Source organism: Melanerpes formicivorus, unplaced genomic scaffold (assembly GCF_026170545.1).
Source record: "Melanerpes formicivorus ecotype bairdi unplaced genomic scaffold, bMelFor1.0.p_v2 SCAF_18, whole genome shotgun sequence".
Lineage (NCBI taxonomy): Eukaryota > Metazoa > Chordata > Aves > Piciformes > Picidae > Melanerpes > Melanerpes formicivorus.
Window position 1 is genome coordinate 12,670,971 of NW_027142370.1, and position 26,432 is coordinate 12,697,402.

General features: G+C 46.0%; 1 protein-coding gene across 1 annotated transcript in view; it reads right to left on the minus strand.

The window, feature by feature from the left end:
- Positions 1–258: 258 nt before the first annotated feature.
- Positions 259–26,432, minus strand: part of SH3TC1 (SH3 domain and tetratricopeptide repeats 1) — a 31,802-nt gene continuing 5,628 nt past the window's right edge. Inside the window, exons 2-18 of the mRNA XM_068149655.1 lie at positions 25,330–25,576; positions 22,433–22,507; positions 21,318–21,445; positions 19,897–20,002; positions 18,135–18,278; positions 16,790–16,964; positions 14,721–14,794; positions 14,326–14,521; positions 13,373–13,500; positions 10,222–10,263; positions 6,628–8,307; positions 5,912–6,092; positions 5,650–5,800; positions 4,282–4,404; positions 3,340–3,490; positions 1,971–2,167; positions 259–785 (exon numbers count right to left, since the gene is read on the minus strand). Coding sequence (XP_068005756.1) covers positions 555–785; positions 1,971–2,167; positions 3,340–3,490; positions 4,282–4,404; positions 5,650–5,800; positions 5,912–6,092; positions 6,628–8,307; positions 10,222–10,263; positions 13,373–13,500; positions 14,326–14,521; positions 14,721–14,794; positions 16,790–16,964; positions 18,135–18,278; positions 19,897–20,002; positions 21,318–21,445; positions 22,433–22,507; positions 25,330–25,534 — 3,987 coding nt within the window. The 5' untranslated portion in view covers positions 25,535–25,576 and the 3' untranslated portion in view covers positions 259–554. The remainder of the gene's footprint in view (positions 786–1,970; positions 2,168–3,339; positions 3,491–4,281; positions 4,405–5,649; positions 5,801–5,911; positions 6,093–6,627; positions 8,308–10,221; positions 10,264–13,372; positions 13,501–14,325; positions 14,522–14,720; positions 14,795–16,789; positions 16,965–18,134; positions 18,279–19,896; positions 20,003–21,317; positions 21,446–22,432; positions 22,508–25,329; positions 25,577–26,432) is intronic.

Sequence of the window (26,432 nt, forward strand, 5' to 3'; positions counted from 1 at the left end):
GAAGCTATTTAGAACAACATGCACGTGAGTGTGTGTGGGAATTGCAAGATAAATCTTATCTAGTGCCTGTAGGCTCTGCAGTAGACTTATTTGGTAGGAAGTGAGGGGTGATGGCTGGAGAACTGGATCAAAACAATTCTCCAAGACCCCACCTAACAAGCTTCTGCAAATGTAGTTGATGTCAAACCAGAGCTAGCTCAGATGAGAGCTCAGGGATACAAAGACAGGCACAATTCCCAGGGAGTGTTTTTTGCTCTGTAACACTTTATTAAATGTTTTTGTATCTATACATTGATCATTTTCCAGCAACCAGCAAGGCAGGAGAATTTAGTTTAAAAGAAGAGACTGCTGGGTTTGGGGTTTAGTTCACAGGCTGCTCCTTAAGCAAATACAACACTGTGTGTATCCTGGAGACAGTGAAAAGTTCACTGCCATGTAAACTGGTCCTTGTGCAGCACCGGTGTGAGACAATGAATGCATTCTGCACCCTCCTAGCCAGTGCAATATTGCTCTGGATACTTCTGCAGTCGTTAGATTCCATTTTCCACAGGTGCTTACAAGCTCTTATAACACAGATCAGGAGCTAGATTTATTCTCCTCACATTCAGCTCTGTTGCAAAGGTTCTTGCCTTCTGGTAGAAGAAGAGAGACAGTTCCCGATCCACGAGGAAGTTGTGGTAGATTACAGCAAGCCTTGTGTAGATCTTCAGCTGAGCTTTTTTATTGCCCAGGTCCATGGCAGCAGCCAGTGCCAAATGATAGTAGCCTGCTGCATCAAAGGGGTCCTGAAACAAGAGGCATAAGGGTAGTATCCTCTGTTGTGCCCCACAGAGAGCATCCAAGCTCAGTGCATCAAGGAATCAAACGAGAATGATACAGATGCTGGACTTCAGAAGGTTTTCCTACTTCATTATTTCCATTCTAAATACAGCAGGCCCAGAATGTGGTAAACCTGCTGCCATGGAGCATTACTGATGTAGTCATTCCTGCAGCAGTGTTTGGCATCTAAAATCTCAATGCAAACCCCAAAAGTCATGCTTGAGCATTTGCACAGAAGCACGATTCTCCAGCGCCTGTTGTCAAGTGAGCAATGTTATCTTTGCACCTTCCAAGAGTCGTTAAAGTGGCTCTGCCCAACACATATCAGCTATTGTCTGGGCAAGCAGCAAGTGATTTTATCTTTATTGAGTCACACCAAGAGAGACAAACTTTCAGTCTCTCACACAAGGCTGGTGAGAGGCCTTGAACACAAGCCCTATGAGGAGAGGCTGAGGGAGCTGGGAGTGTTTAGCCTGGAGAAGAGGAGGCTCAGGGGTGACCTCATTGCCCTCTACAACTACCTGAAAGGTGGTTGTAGCCAGGAAGGGGTTGGTCTCCTCTCCCAGGCAACCAGCACCAGAACAAAGGGACACAGTCTCAAGCTGTGCCAGGGGAGGTTTAGACTCGAGGTGAGGAGGAAGTTCTTCACCAAGCGAGTTGTTCGTCATTGGAATGTGCTGCCCAGGGAGGTGGTGGAGTCATCGACCCTGGAGGTGTTCAAGGGGAGATTGGACGTGGCACTTGGTGCCATGGTCTAGTCATGGGGTCTGTGTTGATAGGTTGGACTCGATGATCCTCGAGGTCCTTTCCAACCTAAGCGATACTGTGTGATACTGTGATACAAGGGTTCCTGCTGCTAAAGAAGGTTCAGGTGTTCCATTTTTAAAGCAAGCCCCAGACTGCATTTTGCTGAGTAACTCACCAGGTAAAGAAGACTCAGCAACAACTGTCTTGAACCACATGTGAGATTGCATTTCAGTGCAATTTGTTTGTTTTACAGGCACCAATTGAGATTGCCTTACGACAAAATGCACTGCAAGTGTGTGGCTGAGGGATGTGGCATAGGGGTGAACTTCGTAGAGTAAGGTTATCAGCTGGACCTGGTGATCCTGAGGATCTTTCCCAACCTGAATGCTTCTGTGAGTGCTTACCTTGAGGTCATAGAATATGATGTCTCCTAGGATGGAGTACACCTTGACGTAGTACAGTGTTTCCTCCTCAAACTCCAGAGGAGAGGAACAGAGGGACAAGGCCTTCAGGTAGAAATGTTCAGCCAGCTCAGAGTGCCCCAGGTGATGGTGGATGGCAGCCAGCCGATGGTAAGCTATGCGCTCATTGAGCTGATTCCCTGAGGGGAGAAGGTGAGAGTCAGGATAAAACCAAAGGGGCAAAGCAGGAAAATTGTCTCACAGCAGAAGACATCCTTGCTATTTTTTTGTTTTATTACTAGGTGGTGTTTACTGAGCTTCTGCTGAATAGAATCTCAGAGTGGTAGGGGTTGGAATGGACCGCTGGAGATCAAGTCCAAGCCCCCTGCCAAGGCAGGTTCAGCTGAAGAACATCACCCAGGAACACATCCAGGCAGGTCTGAACTGCTTGCTCTGCCTTTTGCCCTTTCATAGAATCACAGAACAGTAGGGGTTGGAAGGGACCTCTGAAAATCATCCAGTCCAACCCCACTGCCAAAGCAGGGCCAACTGGAGCAGGTGACACAGGAAGTCATCCAGATGGGTCCTGGAAATCTCCAGAGAAGGAGACTCCATAACCCCTCCCTTTTCCTAACTCATTTTGCTCAAGAGACCCATGGCCAAAACCTGTCCTTTAAGAAGAATCCCACTGAATTCCCAGCTGGAGGATTTGATGATGCCTGGGAGTTGCTTAAGAAACAGTTACCTTCAACTCTCCTGGACAGATACACACACCCTGTGCATGCTTACAAGTAGGTTGTTATGAAAATCATGAAAGAACACAAGCTAATGGGGTCACAGACTCCCTTGCTCCTCCCAGCACATGCCTCACCTCACAAACTGACAAAGAGCTGATTTTCAGGCTGCTCAAAATTACCTCTCTGTGCCTCTATGCAGGGCTGAGAGTCATTTTAATCAGCTGAATAGCTCCCAAAGTTGAAGAGCAGCCATTTCTGAAGCTAGCCCTATGGGGTTTGATTACTTTATCCCAGGCTGGGTGACCAGTAGGGTTATCAGCAAATCTGAAAGTACGACATGCAAAAGCCTCTTGTGGCAATATTGGTCATCAGTATTACATCTTAGCTGTCAGAAAAACACTCAGTTTGGGCTTTGGAATCACAGGTTTCATTCTGTACTCCACAGGTTTCCATATGAATGGTAGAAAAGGCATCAACAACATTGTTCATTCTTAAATAGAGGCAAAAATAGCAATGACAGCATTGTTGTGGAACCCTGGCAAGAGATCTGACTGAATTCGAAGGAAGAAAACCTTTTAGTCTGCCATAGTTTATAGACATCAGTCATATTCAGCTGTAACTGAAATTGCTCTTACCTAAATTTATGCTGAGCATGAGAGATGCTCTTGCATACTCCAGACTTTCCTCATAAGCCTTCAGATTCACCAGCAGCTCCACCAGTTTATTGCACAGCCTGAGCTCAGTGGGTTTGTTGCCAGTCTGGACAGCAAGTGGGAGAGCCCCATCCTGAAACACACAACATTACAATAGAATAAACCAGGTTGGAAGAGACCTTCAAGATCGTCAGTCCAACCTATCATCCAACACCACCTAATCAACTGAGCCATGGCACCAAGCACCCTATCAAGCCTCCTCCTAAACACCTCCAATGATGCTGACTCCACCACCTCCCTGGACAGCACATTCCAATGGCAAATCACTCTCTCTGTGTAGAATTTCTTCCTACCAACCAGACTAAACCTCCCCTGGCACATCTTGAGACTGTGTCCTCTTGTTCTGGTACTGGTTGCCTGGGAGAAGAGACCAACCTCCACTTGTCTACAACCTCCTTTCAGGTAGTTGTAGAGAGCAATAAGGTCTCCCCTGAGCCTCCTCCAGGCTAAGCAACCCCAGCTCCCTCAGCCTCTCCTCATAGGGCTTGTGTTCCACACCCCTCACCAACCTTGTTCCCCTTCTCTGGATGTGTTCCAGCAAGTCAACCTCCTTCCTAAACTGAGGGGCCCAGAACTGGACACAGTACTCGAGGTGTGGCCTAACGAGTGCAGGTACAGCTGAACTCCAATATGACACAAATGGAAGGCTGTCAGTGCATATCAGGCAGTTTCTGGTTTCATTTTGCTCTATATCTTAACACAGGAGGTGCAAGAGGTGATCTGTTAACACCATGACAAAACATTCAGCTGCAGTAGGTTATGAAGTACTTGCTGACAGGCTCAGCTTTTGGTGCAGCACGTGTGGAACACTTGCTGTAACAGGAGGGTGCATAACTACTGATGCAGTAGGAAAACTGCACAAACCCTGTAGAAAGTCACTGCTTTCTCCTTCTCCCAAGTACCATTGAAAAATATGTCTCCAGCAGCTTCAGACAACTCCATTCCTAAATTGGGATCTCCTGTGTGCAGAGCAGCATCCTGAGCCACCTGAGAAGAAAACAAAGAAGAGGGAAAGAAAGAACAATAAATGAATAAATCAAATATCAGCAATTGAAACCAGAACTCATTAAGGCCTCTCTCCTCACTGTAAGGTAGGAAAGGCTGTATTGGAGGAGACCATGCTGCCCTTTTTATTTGGTACCCTGTTAATGAGCAGGCCAGTGGCAGCTCCTGAAGAAGGAACCTAAGGCAAGCTGGCCACATGCAGCACTGTGGTCAGCCTTTTTCTGGCAATAGCATCCTGCTCCCTTTGCCAGCACATGGCACCCTAAACAGTGTGTTTGGTAGCTGCCACATTAAACTGGAATTAGATCAAGCTTACCACAGAAAAACTCTATTTGCAGGTTAGATATTGCTTAACAGTGCAGGTATAAGAACCTGAAGTGAATCCTGTGACTAAATGCAGCTCTGCTGTCCTGTTCCTCTGAGCTAAATCTGTGCCTTGTTAGCCATGGAAAGCAGCACACATCCTTCCCAAAGCAGAAACACCAGCATACTCAGTTAGGGATAGGGTAAGTAGGTATGAGAAAGGGGACTCCTACATGGAGCAGGATTAAGAACCTTGCTTTGATTCTGTAATCTGCAGTTTTCAAACTGCATTCAGCTGACTCAAGTCCAGCTCAGCTCTTAAGCATAAAGGCAGCAATTCTTTCCCTCCTGTTTTGGCTCCAGGAACCTAAGGACTCCACTGCATCACGTTGTGACAGTTGTGTTTTACATTCAAGTTAAGATGTGAGGACTTGCACAAGTTACTGACACAATGATCTGTAATATGATCAACATTTCAGTGGGCAGATTCCTGCTTTGAGACTTTGCTCATGGACAGGCATTGATTCTGCTCTACAGTGCCAGCTTCCATGCATGCACAGAGTGGAACACACATGATGTGCCTGGCCTGCTCCTCGTAAGGGTGACAAAACTCTTGAGCAGGCTGCCCTGAGGTTGTGGAGTCTACTTCTCTGGAGACATTAAAAATCCACTTGAATGTGTTCCTGTGTGGCCTGCCCTGAGTGATTCTTCTCTGGCAGGGGCATTGGACCCAATCTTTTGAGGTCCCTTCCAACCCCTAACATTCTGTGGCTGAGACTTTCAGCTGTGCAGCACAACAAATGGTGTCAGCACTTGTTCAGAACAGAAGTTAAGACGACCTCTGGGATTGTTATATTGAAGTACTGTCACTATGCCACCTGCACCACGCTGGCACATGCATTCCTGTACCTGCTGGCAGCATACCTGAATGTACAGATCCACCAGCTCGTTCTGCCTCAGAACGTAGTAGATCTTCCCTGCCCGTAGCCAAGCGTATGCCTCTCTGTCTTTTTTCTGGAGATCTATAAATATTCCAAGGCTTCTTTTGGTGTATTCCAGAGCTGACCTGTAAGCCCTGAAACAAGGACAACTGCTCATGACCAGAGGGTTCTTCAGAATTCAGTCACACCCTGAAACTGCAGAAGAAGTTAGTCAGAACAAAAGCAAAGTCATTAGCAGATCTTACCTTTCTGTTCCTAAAGACAAATAAAGCTGACTAATGGTCTCCAGTATCTGTCCCTCCAGAACTTTGTTGGACATCTTTCTAGCCAAGGAGAGTTGATACTCGTTGTAGATCACACACTGAGCCTCATTGGGTGCAACTGTACTGTAGAACTGGCACAGCAGTTTAATTGCTTGTAGTTGGCCTAGGAGAACAGATTAGAAACACGAACACGAGTCTATGTCACAATATAACTTAAAGGAGCTTTAAAATAATACATTACAGAACATAGAAATTGCTAACCTCTTTGCTAATTATTTCAGTTTTTCTAAACCTTTAATTTTCTTCATCACTTTTGGCAAACCTAAGTCCCACCAGCAGAGCGCACCCAGAGCGGAGCCCACCCAGAGCGGAGCCCACCCAGAGCGGAGCCCACCCAGAGCGGAGCCCACCCAGAGCGGAGCCCACCCAGAGCGGAGCCCACCCAGAGCGGAGCCCACCCGGTTGGAAAAGCCCTTCAAGATCATCAAGTCCAACCCAACACCATCTAATCAACCAGTGATGGTGACTTTATTTCTCCACCATTACAGGACAGAGCAAAGATTTTGAGCTCTTTGATAGCTGTCACACAACCAGACATAAAAAGCTGTTTAAGGAACTATTCTATACTTCTACAAAAAAAAACATTCCCATATGGTAGACTTCACAGCTTTGAGAGAAAACACCCCAACCCAACTTACTTTCCAGGTGACTTGTCTCCATTGCAACCAAAAAAGCCCACTCATAATAAACCCTTCCTTTTTCTCTTTGCATTCCACCGACATAGTAACATCCCAGCTGGAGGAGGACTTGGATAAAGTCTTGGCCACAATCCCTGCTTGGAAGCTTGGAGAAGAGCTTCACTGCCCTGATGAAATAATGTTCTGCCAGCTTGCTGGCTGCTGCATGCAGGCAGAGTGCCCCAAAGTTAGCCAGGGCTATAGCTTGGTTGTGGGTCGTGCCAGTCTCTTCTGAGAGGCACAGTGCTCTGTAGTAGCTCTCAGCAGCTGCTTTGGTGTTGTTTGTTCTTCTCAAAGCAATAGCAAGCATGTTATAAGCAATGCCTAGCTGTTGGGGATTGCTCCATGTAGAGTCTACAACAGCATTTAAAATGGCTAAAGCCACATCACACTGCCTGTGGAGGATGTATAACCAAGCAAGTGAAACCAAGTGGTTAACAGTTTGCTCTGGCTTAGCAGAGTCCAGTGCTTTCAGCATGTAAGCAATGGCCTTTGCATACCGCTTGTGGTGGCTGTACAGTTCTGCTAGACTAAGGCAGAGAGTGCTGCACAGCCCCTGCTGCTCAGCACTGAACACAGAGGAAAGTGCTTGCACGAGGTAAGGTGCAGTTTGGGATGGAAGTATTTGTCTGAGACTTCTCAGACTGTAAATCTTAGGAGCATTTTTGATGACTAAATCAATCCTTTGCAAGGAATCCATTAAAGTATTTGAGCTCTGGGAAGAGGTGACTTTTATGCAGCTTAACACAATGTGTGGCAAGCACTTCACATGGTAGGACTCTGCCAGTTTGAGGTAACAGTGGTTTGCTAAGTTGCTTTGTAAACCCAAGTCATTAAGCAAGAGTTGAAACCTTTCCAAGAAGGGCAGTGCCTCTTCATGCTGCTTGTGTGCACTGTAGTGTTTTGCCAGCAGAAAGCATGCCCTTGCCTCTGCGTGTTTGTTCTGGCTCAGGATTGTCCTCTTCAGAGCATACTTCAGAATATCTGACTCCAGGTCAGCACTGCAAACGTAGTTGGGAATGGCCATGAGAAGAGATGCAGCCTTCTCAAACACAGGAGTGCATTTTTCTTTGTTCTTCTGGGTCAAGTAGATGGCTGTAAGGTTTGTGTAGAGAGCAATGACAAGGTACAGATCGCTGAACCCTCCAGCCACTGCCCCCAGCGCCTCCTCAAAATACACCCGGGCCTGGGACAGCTTCAGCTTCCGAACACTCAGCCTGCCTAAGAGAAAGCAGAGCCTTGCTAGTGCCCAGGACATGCCTGCCTTCTTTGCTGCTTCCCTTGCTGATCTGAAGAAGCTGACCAGTTCCTCCTCTTCTGCAAACCCACAGAACATGCTACTGAGAAATGGGTAAGAGAAATCATACAGAGTTTTGAAGTTCCTGTCGTACTCTTTCCTATTTAAGAAAAGTATCAATGACTCAAAAACGTCAGATACTTCAACACCATCTTGATGTATGTGGAAGCAAGGATCCTCAGGTGGAGGGAAGACTTCTGTATTTGGAGAGCCAGCAGGATCCTTTCCTTCAGTAGGTGGCTCTCCTGCCTGGGTGACCTCCAAATTCTTGAAGTTCCTCAGCAGTTCTTCTACCTTGCCATTCTTGCTAGTGGTTCCTGTGCTAGAAGGTGAAGATGGAGCATCTGAAAACCAAACAATAGATTACAAGTCACCACTCCATGTGTACATGCACACAGAGAGCTTTGACAGACCAGTGAAAACATTTACCAGTAGAAGATGCTGCTAGGAAAACATTGTGTAAACATCCTGCACTTGCCTAGGAGATGTGGCAAAGGTGGGAGCAGAGACCGATCAGGAAGGAACAGGGAGACTGCAAGAATGGGGATAAATGGGACTTGTAAGCAAGCTTCTGATCTAGCTACTTAGCTAGCTTAGGCCCAGTGCCTGATCCAGCACTGCTCAACAGAAGTCCAATGTTAATTAAGAGTGATTTGTGCCTAAGTGCATCCTCAAATAGCATACATTGAGTGCGTGTGAGGTGTTCTCTCTGGGTGTATGAATGAGAGAGATCTGACAATGAGTAACAATTTCAACTAGTTGGTAAAAAGAAGACCACCAGAATCTGGGAAAACCCAAGGTCTGAACTGGAGACTGGTTAGAGAGCCCAAGGTCAGGGAATGGATAGACTTGAAGTGTAAGGAAGCTGAGAATTTGAGCAGGCATGTGAGTTGGGTAAAGGTGTGCCCATGTCCTGATAGACAACTAAAGGCAGGTTAGCCAGGGAGGGTGCCTAAAGTCAGCTGATGCAGTTGAAGTCTCACATGGGTGCTGGGAGAGTGTCTGCAAAGGTCCTCTTCTTCTGTCCCTATTATCTCTGTATGGCCAGCCATGCCTCTGTGATGTAGATTTCTTTCACTCAAATTCCAACCCTTATCCTCTGCTGTCACAGAAACTCTCTCAAAGTCACCAAGCCCTATGAGGAGAGGCTAAGGAGCTGGGGTTGCTTAGCCTGGAGAAGAGGAGGCTCAGGAGAGACCTTCTTGCTGTCTACAGCCACCTGAAGGGAGGTTGTAGCCAGGAAGAGGTTGGTCTCTTCTCCCAGGCAACCAACACCAGAACAAGAAGACACAGTCTCAAGCTGCACCAGAGGAGGTTTAGGCTGGAGGTGAGGAGAAAGTTCTTCACAGGGAGAGTTGTTGGCCATTGGAATGTGCTGCCCAGGGAGGTGGTGGAGTCACCATCCCTGGAGGTGCTCAAAAGGGGATTGGACGTGGCACTTGGTGCCATGGCTTAGTTAGTCATGAAGTCATGGGTGACAGGTTGGACTTGATGATCTCTGAGGTCTTTTCCAACCTTATTGAATCTATGATTCTAACCTTGTGGTGGTTGCTGTGGTCACTGACCTAAGTTCTGCTCATACTGGCTTTGTTTAATATCTTACAAGTATAACATCAGACAAACATGGCATCATCTCTTCAGTCCTCCCACTGTTATCCAACCAGCACAGTAGGGCAGGGACTAGGGGTGCCATTTGCAGTCAGTGTCAAGCTTACAGCTGCCTATCAACAGGAGCTTAATGAAGCTGCAGATTTAGAGCTCAGATTGCTGAGAATTTCATTTCTGAAAGTGTTCATCAGAACCATAAATACAAAAATTGGTATTTAGAACAACATAGGACAATACAGGGAATGACAAGTAATGCCAATGGGAAATAACTCTGCACACTCATCACAATATCTTCTTTGGGAAATAGATGTATGGGCTGAAATTTTCTGGCAGATGGAAAAAAATCTCTAGAAGTTCAAAGTCAGCACTTGCCAGGTGTCCCATAGAATATTTTGCCCTGTTGATGTCAGTGGTCAGGGGGTGGTGGGTGTGTGTCACAGCAGTAAAAATAAGTCATACAGTTTGCAATGGAATAGCAAGGTCCAAGACACACACCTGTGTGAAAACCCACAGTGTTTTACAGCAAGACCTAAGAAAGCAAACAGGGAGGAAAGTTAGAATGGGAAGTGACAGGAGGAGAAAGCTGGCGAGGAGATCAGAAGTCTCAGAAATCATGTCAATAGGTCTAGGCAAAAAATAAAGTGTATTACCACATTCAGGAGATTTCTGCACTTCTGCCTCTTCTAATTGGTCTGTAAGAAAGAAAGAATAAAAATCACCTTAGTTATAGTATCTTAGGGCTTTTTCTGTTTCAAATAGCTTTGGCTTAGCAATTTCTTCACTAAACTTCTAGGACACAGCCAATTCTTCTGACAAAGAATTCTGAATTGACAATCAGCCTCGGTTTAGGCTAACAGATACTAGAGATGGACCCTCCCCTGATAAAGTCACTGTTTCTACACAGCATCATACAGCTACCACTGCTCAGGGAGGTGGGGGAGCATCTGCATACCTTTATTTAGAATAAACCAAACCAGGTTGGAAGAGACCTTCAAGATCATCGTGTCCAACCCATCAACCAATCCAACCTACCCAAACAGCTAACCCATGGCACCAAGCACCCCATCAAGTCTCCTCCTGAACACCTCCAATGATGGCGACTCCACCACCTCCTTGGGCAGCCCATTCCAATGGGCAATCACTCTCTCTGTATAGAACTTCTTCCTAACATCCAACCTGAACCTCCCCTGGCGCAGCCTGAGACTGTGTCCTCTTGTTCTGGTACTGGCTGCCTGGGAGAAGAGACCATCATCAGCCTGTCTACAAAGTCCCTTCAGGTAGTTGTAGAGAGTGATAAGGTCACCCCTGATCCTCCTCTTCTCCAGGCTGAGCAATCCCAGCTCCCTCAGTCTTTCCTCATAGGGCTTGTGTTCCAAACCCCTCACCAACCTTGTTGCTCTTCTCTGGACTCATTCCAGCAAGTCAACCTCCTTCCTAAACTGAGGGGCCCAGAACTGGACACAGGACTCGAGGTGTGGCCTAACCAGTGCAGTGTACAGGGGCAGAATGACCTCCCTGCTCCTGCTGGCCACACTGCTCTTGATGTAGGCCAGGATGCCATTGGCCCTCTTGGCTGCCTGGGCACACTGCAGGCTCATGTTCAGCCTGCCATCAACCAGTACCCCCAGGTCCCTCTCTGCCTGGCTGCTCTCCAGCCACTCTGACCCCAGCCTGTAGCACTGCATGGGGTTGTTGTGGCCAATGTGCAGAACCCGGCCCTTGGATGTGTTAAATCTCATGCCCTTGGACTCTGCCCATCTGTCCAGCCTGTTGAGGTCTCTCTGCAGAGCCTCTCTACCCTCCAGCAGATCAACTCCTGCCCCCATCTTGGTGTCGTCAGCAAATTTACTGATGATGGACTCAATGCCCTCATCCAGATCATCAATAAAGATGTTAAAGAGGATGGGGCCCAGCACTGATCCCTGGGGCACACCAGTGGTGCCTGGCTGCCAGCTGGATGTGGCACCATTCACCACCACTCTCTGGGCTCGGCCCTCCAGCCAGTTCCTAACCCATCGCAGTGTGCTCCCGTCCATACCCCGGGGAGAACTAAAGCCCAAGTGCTGAAGATGGTACTGTTAGCTGGGGGAGATGAGAGAAGCAGGCACTTGTAAAGATTAGAGGGGAGCTGAGATATGCTGCCAAATGTGCCACAGGCAGTAACAGCAGTATGGCCACTAAGCCCATGGAATTGTTTTGGTGCCTAGTCGAGGTCTGAGCTTCTGTTCCCAGGCTTTTCATCTGAGCAAGGAAGGAGAAATGTGGAATCATTCTGCACCTTGACATGAGCTGCATTTTGCAGCTGGGGTCTGACAAGCCTCATTGTTCACACAGAAACTCATGTGCAGAGTGAAACTAACATGCCCAAGTCAAACCTGCATGACCAGCTCCTCTCAAACTGGAGCCTACAGGCCTGTCTTAGGGCAGCACCGAAGGAGATAAAACTGCAGGAGCTATTTGGCAAGCATATGCATAACCACAGGAGATCCTGTGGTGGGATAAGACGTTGCTCAGCAAGACAATGGCATCACACCTCCTTACACTAAGTCTTTAAAGGTTAAACCTCAATTATCCCAATTAGTTCATGTAAAGCATGAGCACTTCAAGTAGTAACAGCTGTGTCAGAGACTAGGTAGATAAAAGTATGGTCTTTTTTATCTCTACAGGCTATTTTCTTATACCTCTTACATTTGAATCAAGCACAGAGGTGCACATTTCCATCAGCCGTCAGTTATTATTATTCCACCTTTCCAGCCTGCAGCATCTGGCTGGACTTTTGTAATGCTGCACTCTACCATTTGAAAGTTTGCAGAACTGTGCAGCTCAGATTTGAAACCCCTTTTTAATTCACTCAAAAAAAAAAAAAGGTGAAAGGTTTGTGAATGCTTTGCTGGGCTAAGTCTTGCATCAGCAGGAAAGCAGCAAAGCTGCAGGCTGGGGCTGGAGTGGCTGGACAGCAGCCAGACAGAAAGGGACCTGGGGGTACTGATTGACAGTAGGTTGAACATGAGCCAGCAGTGTGCCCAGGTGGCCAAAAGGCCAATGGCATCCTGGCCTGCATCAGGAATAGTGTGGCCGGTAGGAACAAGGAAGTCATTGTGCCCTGTACTCAGCACTGGTTAGGCCACACCTTGAGTCCTGTGCCCAGTTCTGGGGCCCTCAATTTAAGAAGGACATTGAGACTCTTGAACATGTCCAGAGAAGGGCAACAAGGCTGGGGAGAGGCCTTGAGCACAGCCCTGTGAGGAGAGGCTGAGGGAGCTGGGGTTGCTTACCCCAGAGAAGAGGAGGCTTAGGGGAGACCTTCTTGCTGTCTACAACTACCTGAAGGGAGGTTGTAGCCAGGTGGGGGTTGGTCACTTCTCCCAGGCAATCACCACCAGAACAAGAGGACACAGTCTCAAACAGTGGCAGGGGAAGTTTAGGCTGGAGGTGAGGAGAAAGTTCTTCACAGAGAGAGTTGTCAGCCATTGGAATGTGCTGCCCAGGGAGGTGGTAGAGTCACCGTCCCTGGAGGTGTTCAAGAGGGGATTGGATGTGGCACTTGGTGCCATGGTCTAGTAGTCATGAGGTGTTGGGTGACAGGTTGGACTTGATGATCTTTGAGGTCTTTTCCAACCTTATTTATTCTAGGATCTCTAAAGGGTTTTTAAATGCTATAGCTATGATCAAACTGGACACCAAGGCATTTCAAAGTAGGTGTGAAGGCTGGAATCTGATTGAAACAGAAATGGTCAGAAGAGGCATCTAGGAACTGCACCTGGCTCTTGGGCAGTATAAAGGAGCAAACCCCACACTTACCCACTCGGTACACAGAGCACACATCAGTGAGGGAGGTTTGTTCCAACAAGTGTATCACTTCTTCCAAGTTCTTTTCTTCTGAAAAAAAAGACAGCTCTTCTGCTTCCAGAAAATCCAGGTCTTGTGGTCTGACAGAGAAAGGAGCAACCTTGAAGGAGTCTGAAAGCAGATTGGGTTTAAGGAGCTCTCTGCATCAAATTGGGTCTTGTTAGAGAAACCAATACAATCTTTACATGGTCCTGCTGTGTTCAAAATTGCTGTCAGCTCACATTCACAAACATACAAACTGAGAAGCTCTGCTTCCACCTCTCAATGTCTGCCCTGTAGGAATAAGGTTTCTGTCTGTCATGGTATAGAATTTTGAGAGAGATTCATTAAAAGGACATTATGGTATTACATTTCTAAGGTAAAGTCACACCTCAAATGGACCTGCAAACAGCATTTCAGAGCTTGCTGTTTCAGCATGCAAGCCATCCAGACACAAGAGCAGCTTATTGACAGGGTGCCAGTGCATGCAGGTATGTACTTTTCTGTAGGCTTCTCTGCATTATCAGCAATTATATGCCAGAGGAGCCCCATGTGAAGCACATTGAGGATACCAGCACAAGCAGAACTCAGATGTTTTGACATAGATCATGAGAGCCCAGCGAAAATAGAATCTTCTGCAAGAGTAAAGCTTCTTGGATCTTATGAACTGAACATCAGAAATTGAAACAGATATAACAACTACAGATAATCTTCTCCCCACTAGAACTCTGGTGCAGGCTGATAGTATTTCCCAGCACTTAAGCAGGCTTCATAATCCACTTTCTCAGCATTTGTTTTAACTGATCCACACCAAAACTCTTCTCATTCAAAGTACACAACAACAACAAAATATCCCAACCAAACCTGAATTCAACATTTTCAAGCTGAAGAGCTTAATTCTCTGAAGTTAAATGAATATCACTTACTCATTTCTAGGTAAGTCCAGCTTAACATGACCTGTCTTTACAAAACCTGTTTGGCCAGTAGACACATGCCTTCCAAGAAACCATTCCATGCATTCAATGAAGTAGCCAAGGATCTCAATTTTGTCCCCTCCCTGGAAACTCAGCTCTTCTGACACAGTGCTTTCATAATTCATCACAGCCAGACAGGATCCCATTGCTGTGTATTAAGGAGATACATTACTTTACCTACAAATATCATTTAACAGTACAAATAGGCTTACAGCAGCTCAGCAGGAAACAAGGTTAACAAAAGACATTCAGGGAACCCATGACTTGCAGGTCCAAAGCAGCAAGACTTGAAGCATCCAAACCTCACCACTTTGGATTGAGCAATTAGAATGGCAAAAGTTTCTTACCAACTTTCTTGATGGATTCAGATGCAGTCTTGTATGTAAAATCAGCAGGGTTAGAATATGCTTTAAGAAACCATCTGAAAGTAGTAAAAGGAATTGCAGTTAGGGTATAAAAAAAACCCTCACTGTTATGACAACTACAGTGATAGTTTAAATCCATTTACCAGACATCCCTTCTTCAGTTTCAGCACTGTCCTTACATTTCAGACATCTCTTTTGAGATGCAGCAGCAGTAAAAGAAGTGTTACTTCAGGCACCCAAGCCAGAGAAAGCCATGCTCTTTCACTTCGCTCAAGGGCAACAGAAAGAGTCCAGCTTTTTAACTACCAAGAACCCCCCAAGTGAGTGATTTTTCTGGTGATTCCTGAAGTGACTTCATTGATAAGTCCATAGAATAAACCAGGTTGGAAGAAACCTTCAAAATTGTGTCCAACCCATCAACCAATCCAACCCACCTAAGCAACTAACCCATGGCACCTAGCACCCCATCAAGTCTCCTCCTGAACACCTCCAATGATGGTGACTCCACCACCTCCCTGGGCAGCCCATTCCAATGGGCAATCACTCTCTCTGTATAGAACTTCTTCCTAACATCCAACCTAAACCTCCCCTGGCACAGCCTTTGACTTTATAGCAATTATGAGCTTGGAAATTAAACTGGAACAAACTACACTAAGGTTATGGGTGGCTCCTCTTATCAGTGTTGAGTGAAGACACTGCTGACCTGTTATCCACATTTCCAAACCTCTCACTTCTTACTATTTCCAAGCACGGCTGTGGTGGTGTTGAGTTGATGGTTGGACTCCGTGATCACAGGGATCTTCTCCAACCAAAGCAATTACACAATCACCAAGGCTGGAAGAGACCTCAAAGATCATCAAGTCCAACCTGTCACCACAGACCTCATGACTAAACTATGGCACCAAGTACCACATCCAGTCCCCTCTCAAACACCTCCAGGGATGGTGACTCAAGCACCTCCCTGGGCAGCACATTCCAATGGCTATGTTCCAATTGTATGTTTCTATCTCAAAAAACAACAATTCTAACTTTGTTATTTCTAGAAATGTTAATAGATTTCAGACTCAGGGGAAAAAAAGAAAGAGGAAGCACTATCTAACTGAAGATCCAGACCATGCAAACTAATTTCAGTTGTGTGGTATGGATGGAAATAGAGGTTTTGTCCTCAGGACTAATGGCAGATGGATGACCCATAATAACCTACCATTTACAAGCACTTATTTCTAAACAGACATTGAATCACAAAATGGTTTGGGTTGGAAGGGACCTTAAAGACCATCTAGTTCCAACTCCCTTGCTGTGGGCAGGGACACCTCCTATGAGATCAGGATGCTCAAGGCCTTATCCAACCTGCCTTTGAATGCTGCCAGGCTTAGAGCCTCCACAACTTCTCTGGACAACCTGCTCCAGTGCCTCACCACCCTCAAGGGGAAGAATTTCCTCCTGTCTGATCTATATCTATCTGCTTCCAGTTTGAACTCAGCGATTTGAAACACACTGATATTAGAATAGAAAAAACAGGTCAGAAGAGACCTTTGGGATCGAGTCCAACCTATCACCCAACACCATCTAATCGACTAAACCATGGCACCAAGCACCCCATCAAGACTCCTCCTAAACACCCCCAAGTGAAGGCAACTCCACCACCTCCCTGGGCAGCCCATTCCAATGGGCAATCACTCTCTCTATGAAGAGCTTCCTAACCTCCAGCCTAAACCTCACTCTGGTGCAGCTTGAGACTGTGTCCTCTTGTTCTGGTGCTGGTTGCCTGGGAGAAGAGACCAGCCCCCTTCTGTGTACAACTTCCCTTCAGGTAGTTGTAGAGTGCAATAAGGTCTGCCCTGAGCCTCCTCCAGGCTAAGCAACTCCAGCTCCCTCAGCCTCTCCTCACAGGGCTTATTCTCCACTATCAGAATCATGGATTTACAACATGTTACAACTGTAGGGTGTTACCAGAACAGAAGCCATCACCCCAGGTCCTGTCACTACATGCCTTTGTGTACATGTGGAACAGATGCATGTGAAAGAAGTAGCTAGAGTCAGGTACCTACTGATGAAAAGGGATCAGTGGCTCCAGAGAAGCATTAGACAGCACAGCTGTGTCACCATCCACAGATCCACCTGTCACACATTCAGTGAAAGCTCCAGGCTCAGAAGTGTTTATTTCATTGTCCGTAGCCATCACCTTTCTTATCAGGTTGTCAGGACCTACCACAAAAAATGCCCCTGAAAGGAAAGCAGTGAAGCAGGTGTGATCTTCTGTGATGTTTTAGTGTCACACAAGCTGTAAAACTGCCTTCAAGAGCATCAAAGCAATGTTCAGCTGGAAACTGGAAATCAAGACTTTCAGCTGTTCATACTTGTCTGCCTAGTTTCGCTTCCAGTGAAAAAAATACAGTAAAATAAATGTAGAGCTGAGATCATAGAATTGTTAGGGTTGGAAGGGACCTCGAGGATCATCCAGTTCCAAGCTCCCTGCCATGGCCAGGGACACCTCACACTAGATCAGGTTGCTCACAGCCACATCCAGCCTGGCTGCAAAAATCTCCAGGGATGAGGCTTCCACCACCTTCCTGGGCACCCTGTGCCAGTGTCTCACCACCACCCTCCTGGGGAAGGACTTCTTCCTAACATCCAATCTGAATCTACCCATTTCTAGTTTTGTTCCATTCTCCCTAGTCACCCTCAAAAGTCCCTCCCCAGCTTTCTTGTAGCCCCCTTCAGATACTGGAAGGCCACAATAAGGTCTCCTTGGAGCCTTCTCTTCTCCAGACTGAATAGCCCAAATTCTCTCAGTCCTCATAGCAGAGCAGCTCCAGCCCTCTGCTCATCCTCATGGCCCTTCTCTGGACACCTTCCAGCACCTCCAGATCCTTCCTGTAATAGGGGCTCCAAAACTAGACAGTACTCCAGGTGGGGTCTCACTAGAGTGGAGTAGACATGTCCAATGAAGTGCAGAACCTTCTGCTGCTGCAATATTCTCCATGTTCCTGTTGCGGTAAGGAGCAACCAACCCTTCCATTCCATCATTGTCCCTAATGGTGGCAGCAGGTAATGCCACTTAGGAGAAGCCTCTTAGGAGCCTGGCAGCTATCTGCAGCCCCTCTCCTGTGCATCTCCAGGCCCCACAATTATGTTAAGCAAGTTGGAATACGCATCCTGCCCGAATCCTTCTGAGATCCCTTTAGGCACCAGTTGCACATAAATTTCTCTAATCCCCCTGTGATCCTGTTGAACCCAGTCTGGGTTTGGTGCTCTTCTTTCTGGTGGGTTTGAAGTGGACAGATACAAATGTCAGCTTCAGTAAGGATTTGAATAGCTCTTAATATTAGATCTTGGGACTTGAGAGAAAGATGCTTGTCTGTATTCAGCCTCAGCGTGTACCCTCTTCCTTACCTTCCTGTGCTAGCAGGCTTCTGTACATCAAATCTAATGATTTTTCATTGATACAGACTTCAATGCCTGCTTCTTCCTCCTCTTGAGAAGAGAGCCAGAAGGATTGATCTAGAAATAGATTTTCCATGCAATGATTTACAAAACCTAGAAGACAAAAAACAAACCCTAAAAATCCATTTGTTTTTCTCTTTGCAGTTTTACATTAACATATAAGAAAACAACCATTCAGAAAGGCAGGGACTGGGGGTCAGCATTTGGAGAACTCCATTACTGCTGAACCCACAACAGCTACACAGTACTGGCAAAATTCCAGCCAAGAAGTCACATGCCCTGCAGCTAGTTCTGATGCTTAGCTCTCAAACTACACCTAAAAGGTGCACAACTCTTCTGTGCCTGAAAAAGAGAGGCAGACCATGTCCTCCCCTGCTGAGAGTCCCCCATAATTCAGCTCTGTCTGAAAGAGGCAATCACTAGCAAGCTCTGAGAAACAGGTGCTCAGCACCACTTAACAACAGATGGCTGGAAATAACCTCAGAAAATAATCTCTTTGTAAGTGTCTGCTGCCTGCTTCAGCTGTGCTGGTTTCTGCAGGTCCTGTGCCTGACTAACAGGTTCCTGGAACTTCCTTGGGACAAAGATGCTCCAGCTTTACCAAGTCATGTAAATCTGAGGAAAAGGATGCTTGGTCTTGGAAACTGAGACACCTTGCACTAGGGTCTGGAGCTTTCAAAGCTGTGTGATAGTCACAGGGAGATCTGGATTGGTGCATCCTAGTCAGCATGATATAGATAGATCATTATTACTTAAAGGGCCAAAATTAATGCATTAGAAAATCCTTTGGTCAGAAAGCTGTGATGAAGAGGAAATGTGGGCAGATGAGTGAAGTGCTGCTCTGCTGTTTGGAAGATGTTGAATCAATTCCCTGCTAGCCACAACCTTGCTTAAAAGGACAATCCACCTTCTTGTGCTTTCCTTTCAAAACTGGACTGCAACAGTGGGTTTACTCTAAGGAACATTGAGAAAAGATATTACAGAATTGCAAGTAAATGGACAGCATGAAATTAAAGCTGAAAGTCTCTCTCTCAAATTGGTCTGATGGGAACAGACACTTCCAATAACAATGCACACAAGCTCTCCCTCCACACAAGAAAGTAATAAAAATGAGGTGAACAAAATGGAGACAAAAGATCTGATTCAAATGTTCACTACTTGTCAGGAAAGGTCTGGAATAACCAGAGGACTCCAGTGGGAAGTATGATCAGAAGTCTAAAAACAGTCTGTGAAGAAGGACTGAGGGCAGATTTTCCTCATGAAAACAACACTGAGTGGAGAGTTGGCTTAGAAGCCTCCAACCAGGTGTTGGCACGGTGCAAAGAACAAGGAATAGCCTCAGCAAGTCTGCAGTGAGCAGAAATAAAGTTGTAAAACCAGAGAAGTTGCAGCACAGGTTAGACTTTAGGACTACACCATGTGGCTTGGAATGGACTGCTTAAAGATCTGATTTTGGAGTACCTGACTTAACAACTATCATTGCTGGAAGGTTTTGTCTATCTGCTTTGGGACAAAGGCAGGTTCCCCTGGAGGTTGGAAGGTCTCTCCAGCCCTATCACTAGTACCTAGTCCAGGAATATCATACACTGCTGTTAGGGGTTAATATAAAGAGTCTCAACAGCCTGTTGGACAAGTTCCCAGTCAATCAGAAGTTACAGTGCAGGGGAAGAAGGAAAGCTCATTGAGCTGGGGGATGGTGAAACAGCTTTACCTAGGGAGTGGTAGGTGAGAAACTTCCAGATTTCTTCAAAAGTTTTAAATGTCACCACTATTAGGTCTTGGTCACTGTGAATAGACAGCAGCCTGGCAGACAGCTCCTACAAAGAAAGCAACATTTTGATTAGAGGAGTACTAGACCTGAGCCCAGTTTCTCACAGGCAACACTGAGGCTAAAATGCTACATATTGAAAAGGGTTAAACAACACAACCACATTCAGGATTCTAAATTCAACTTCCTACAGCTTGAACAGCTTAAAATAGCAATTCCTTTTGGAAAAGCAAAAGACCAAGTGAAGCCTCTTCACCAGGCATGTTCTTCCCCAGGATCAATGCTCTGATCTCCTGCATGCCTCTTTCTACACTAGATTAAATATTAACGAGACCCTGAAATCTCGTAATAAGTTGCCAAGACACTAAAATATCTCAGCCTCAAGGGCTTTCTGCACTGCTGAATATCAAAACAGCATTCTAAGGAAACTTCTGAGTATGAATCCAGCTTCCTCCAAAGCTCTTTTCCCAATCAGGCTACAAATCTTGTCTATTTGCCTGCTGGCTTCCATCTCCTCCTGATCCCTCTGTCCATCCAAAGCAGGGCAGTAGGAGTGCAGACTTTACACAGCCACAGATCAGCAGGCTGCTGATGGAGAGTTCAAAACACATGGAAGGAAAAATCATGCAGAAACACATGCTCCCAGGACATTTAAAGTCACAACTAATTAGGGTTTCAGCATTTGGCCTGCTTCTGAAGGAGGCTGGAACTTGTGGCTCAGACAAAAAAAGGAACATCAAAGGTCAAATAGTGTCATCCTGCTTTTTCATCAGGGGGGAGAGGGAGAGTAAGTTGTATTTGGAGCAAACCTCATTGACAAGTTTCCTATATACAAAGACAGCAATAAAAACTGGCCAAGCCTCTTATGTGCTATTTAAGGCTCTGAGCACCTAGCCTTAGGAAGTCCAATATTTATACTGTTCTCCTTCAGACTTCCTCTTTGGCAGGGGGCTCCTTGACTAAGTTGGATGCTAAATGACTCCAAGTGACTGGAAACTGAAGTGAAGAATCAATGAGGGCAAATGTAAAAAGCAATCAGAAACTCATCATTCCCTTTGGTGCAAATTGAAAGCAGAATGTTTTCAAACCAAAACCCTTCAGTGCCTTACTCAGTGTTTTATTTCATGTAAGATGTCTCCTTTAATTTGCTGTAAAATAAAGAAGGCCAGCTGGTGGTACATCCTTTCAGTGCTTCACTGTTTCCATGTCTCTAGATGGCTTTGGGTCACAAGAACCTCTGGTCACTCCAATTCAAGCAAATAGCACATAGATGGAAAGAGGATTCCAGTATCTCACAGACTGTTTCAGATGCACAGGGGTGAATTCTCTGAACAAGTGAAACAGCTCCCAGGCCTTTGACTTACACTGAAAACTGCAATCACCTCCCTGCTGTCGTTCTCCAGGAGACGGAGCTGCCCTCTGAGCTGCCTCTGCAGTCTGGGATCAGGACATCCACTCCTTCGTCTTACCATCAATAACTTCAAGGAGATATCTGGAGAAGGAGATCATAGAATCACAGAGTGGTCTGGGTTGGAAGGGGACCTCCAAAGCTCATCTGGTTCAACCACCTCTGCAGTCAGCAGGGACTTCCTCCACTAGATCAGGTTGCCCAGAGCCCTGTCCAACCTGACCATGAATATCTCCAGGGATGGGGCCTCAACCACCTCCTCAGGCAACCTGTTCCCATATTCCACTACCCTCATGGTGCAAAGCTTGTTCCTAACATCTAATCTAAATCTGCTCTTCTCTAGTTTGAGGACATTGCCCCTCATCCTAGCACCACAGGCTTTTGGATGCAGTCTGACTCCATCATTCCTGTAGGCCCCTGTTAGGTCTCCCCAAAGCCTTCCCTTCTCCAGCCTGAGCCATATACATGTCCCCAAGGGACACCATCTGTCAGGTCAGAAGGCAGAGCACACCCAGTGTTGGTTTTAAGTAAGAGAAGGGGAATGTTCCCCAAGCCAGGCCACGAGGACTCCAGAAGAGAATGAAGACCTTCACTCAATTGCAACTTCATTGAAAACACAGCATCAAAAAGAGGGAAAAGGAAGATAAAACCCAACCAACCAAAAAACCAAACAAACAAAGAGCAGTAACACAAACCAAAGAAATCAACCTAAACCAAACCCAACAGACTTGGAAAGGCCACAAACTTAAAGACATTTGAAGAATCAAGACCCATCTGTAAATTAAGCACTGAACTTTGAGTTGCCTTTTCTGCAGCCATTATGATCTATTCCCCATATCATGATCTATTCCCCATATCATGATCTAGTTTGAGGCTTTAGTAGCAGTTTTTCCTTCATGAGAAGTTCTCAACAAATGTTCTGTAGAAGTTGGACACGAAGCACATGTCCATCACATGCTGTCACACAGTACATCCTGAAGCATACAGGAGTGATGACTGCAAGTCTGTTGTGTGTTTGTCTCACTTAAAACTGTTCTATTTCTAGAACAACATGGAAAGAAAATGTCTTACCAGTTGGAAAATTCTCTGCTTGGTTGGTAGGGGTCCTTGAGCTGCCATTCATGCATTTCTCACTTTCTGAACACTCTGTTATGAGAGATGAAATGGATGGTTAAGTGCATTTTTTGAGTCCTTATAAATCACACTGGGGGAAAAAAAAGTAACCCACCCCCAACTCCTCACACTTCCAAAAGCATTTGATGTAATGGATAATTACTGAAAGAAAATGACTACCTTCTTCCCCCTTCCTGCTATATGGTTTCCAAACCCCACAGACAGTATCTGTAGGTCATATCTGTCCTGCTGAAGGGGGAAGTTAAATCTCCATTTCATCACTTTGATGTGAAGCTTCAAGATGGAAGCTTCAGGAAACTGAAGCCCCATGTGGTAGGGAGAAAGATGTAGGATTCATTTCATCATCCTTTGCACCTGTACTAAAAAGTGGCCTCCACTGGGGTTCAATAGAATAAACTGGCAGTGATTAGAAACAGGCAGTGATTTGAGGGTCTGCTACTCTACAACTACCTAAAAGGTGGTTGTAGCCAGGAAGGGGTTGGTCTCTCCTCCCAGGCAACCAGCACCAGAACAAGAGGACATAGTCCCAAGCTGTGCCAGGGAAGTTTAAGCTTGAGGTGAGGAGAAGGTTCTTCCCAGAAGGAGTTGTTGACCATTGGAATGTGCTGCCCAGGGAGGTGGTGGAGTCACCATCCCTGGAGGTGTTCAAGAGGGGATTGGACATGGCACTTGGTGCTGTGGTCTAGTCATGAGGTCTGTGGTGACAGGTTGGACTTGATGATTCTCGAGGTCTCTTCCAGCCTTAGTGATACTAATTCATACACAGGGCAAAAGAATTCTATCTGTTACAAGCTTCACACTTAGGACCATGTGAAAACAACTGGTTTGAAGTTTCAGAAAGAGAAGACAAAGTCTAAGTTATGCTAACAGCAATCTACTTTTTCCCCTGGTTTTGACCCATATTTCTTCCAGTCCTTTTGGAATGACACATTTTCACGCTGAAGAAAACACCCACTCCAACCAATTCCAATGTTTTCTCCAGGCTCCCTTGGCAAAACCCAATGAAGACAAGGCCTGATACTGCTAAGAATGAAAGTGGGAGAAACAGATCTTTAATTTTTAAGAGGAAAACTTCTTTTTTTTTCTCCCCCATGTATCCTAAAACATTTTCCTCTGCAGATCTGCTTCTAAAGAAAACCCTGTAGCAGAGTAGAGCATGGTAATTTCCTCAGCCTTCTGCACCTTCCCCTTGAGTGCCTCTATTGATGTTGCACGAACAAAGTCATGCAAATAAGGGAGGATACAGAAACAGAATTTTCCTACTTCAGAGGAAAGACATTAAGCAATAAAAACATCATCTTTAAGGCCAATTATTAGTGTGTGCTAGAAATTGCCATTTCCAAACACTTTGGGGTTTGTTGTGTTTTGGTTGCGTGTTTGACAGGGCTGACAAAGACCCTCTGAGGTTTGTTTGATTTTAGTCTGGACTCAACAATATTTGTTTTTGAAACAGAAATGTGACAGCAAGCTGGCTGAGGTGTAGCCTGGCTGTATGTAAGGAACAATTCCCATTTCAGCTCCCCACAGCTTCTAGGACCTCACTCAGTTGTAGTTCTGCTTTTCCTTTGTTTCAGTCAGAAGTACCAGAGAAGGGCAACAAAGTTGGGGAGGGGTTTGGAACATAAGCCCTATGAGGAGAGGCTGAAGGAGCTGGGGTTGCTGAGTCTGGAGAAAAGGAGGCTCAGGGGAAACCTTCTTGCTCTCTACAACTACCTGAAGGGAGGTTGTAGCCAGGAGGGGGTTGGTCTCTTCTCCCAGGCAACCAGCACCAGAACAAGAGGACACAGTCTCAAGCTGCACCAGGGGAGGTTTAGGCTGGATGTGAGGAAGAAGTTCTCACACAGAGAGAGATTGGCCATTGGAATGTGCTGCCCAGGGAAGGTGGTGGAGTCACCATCACTGGAGGTGTTTAGGAAGAGACTGGATGAGGCACTTGGTGCCATGGTTTAGTTGATCAGATGGTCTTGGGTGATAGGTTGGACTCAATGATCTCAAAGGTCTTTTCCAACCTGGTTAATTCTATTCTATTCTACAAACAGAGCAAACATCAAAACTTTGACATCTTATTAATTGCTTTGGTCATCATTTGACAGCTGGTAAAGATAATCAGTGTGACTTTGGTGTGGGAGCTTGCCAGTGCAGCTATTTCGATAGTACCAAATATGGACTGTCCTTGAAAGTTATTTACTGAAACACAGATACCCAACAGGAAATATTTTAACTGGGGTTGTGTAGTCTGGAGAAAAGGAGGCTGAGGGAAGACCTGCTTACTCTCTACAACTCTCTGAAACTATGTTGGAGCTAGGTGGGTATTTGTCTCTTCTCCCTAGTAAGAAATGGTAGGGCCAGAGGAAATGGCCTCAAACGGCACCAGCAGAGGTTTAAATTGGACATTAGAAGAAGCTTCCTGACTGAAAGGATTCTCAAACACTGGAACAGCCTGCCCAGGGAGGTGGTTGAATCCCCATCCCTGGAGGTGTTTCAAAGAGGCAGAGATGTGGTGCTGAGGGACATGGTTTAGCGGCAGTTAGAGAGTAGTTAGACTGGATGAGCTTAAAGGTCTTTTCCAACCCAAGTGATTCTACTCTTGTCTGCCAAAAGTGAATTTCAATTAAGAGCCCAACCTATGCAGCATTGTCACAGAGGAGATACAACTGCTTGTTGTGTTGCATTTAACAGTTGTAGATGTATTTAAAACCAAAACAAACCCCACACACACAAAACCCCCCAAAGCTCAGCTGAAATCCCCAAAATGACAGCTGAAGAGCACAGTAATTTAAGTGCAAAGAGAAGCCCAGTGCCAAGTGACCAGCATGTATTGATCAATGTCTTACCCATTTCCTCTTGCAGCATGTCCATCCCAACTCCATCCATGACAGTGCTGATAGCAGCATCAGCCTCCACAGGTGCCTGCTCAGCCTTGCACCTTTCCTGCTTCATTTCTTTCCTCTCCAAGTTCCTCTCCTGATTTCCCTCTAGACCAGGGACGGTGTTAAGGTCGAGCACGGGTGTGCTGCCTGCTGCTGCCACGCTCTCCATGATCAAATTCCTTACAGCGATTCAATTAACATTATCAACAATCTGAGGAGAGGGGTGGAAAGAAAAAGTTTAAGAGGCCAAGAAAGAAATCAGTATTTTGAAGAAGTGTCCAAATGCATTCACATGTTGGAGAGCTGTCCTTACCCTACAGAAGTTGCCTGTAATTGCAGTACACATGAAGGTATTTGCTTTAGATTTCCCTCAGTGGGATTGTTGTGCAACACCCAAATTCATCTAAGACCTCTCCTAACCTCAGCCATTCTATGATCCCAGAAAAAAGCTCCTGCAATCCAGTGGCCTCCTTGCTTTAGCAACAAAGCAATAGATTTGACAAAGAGCAGCAATCCAAGGCCTGAAGTGAAATCTGCTTGTGCCCTCCAGTCATTCATTCCTGGCCAGCTTTATTGCAAAGCCTCCGAGGGACAGCATCGCTCACATTTAGAAGAGGCAGTGCAGGGGAACAGCATCATTCAGTAAGGGTGGTAAGGATGGAATGGGTGCTACATGATTAATTCAAACAAGCAGGAAGGATTTTAAGCTCAGCTGAAGAATGAATCCTCTGCAGGAACCACAGTGCAGGATGACAGACATCAGGATCCAGAGATTTCTTTGCAGTAAAGCAGAAGAGTGAGCTGCTGAAGCTAGAGGCAGATTCTTGCAGGAATATCAGTACTGGGATGAACATCAGCAGGGAGAAAAAGGGGGGGGGGAGGGATAGAAATGAAAGTAGAGCAGAAGCAGCTGCAAGCTTCAGTGCTCCATCTACAGTCACGGATGTGAGACTTTCTGCAATCTTATTTCTTGGGCACAAGCTAGTTCAGCTTCAGAACAACACAGCCAGATCACACCAGCCAATGCACCCACAAAGGACATAGCTCAAGCAGGCAGCACATGCCCC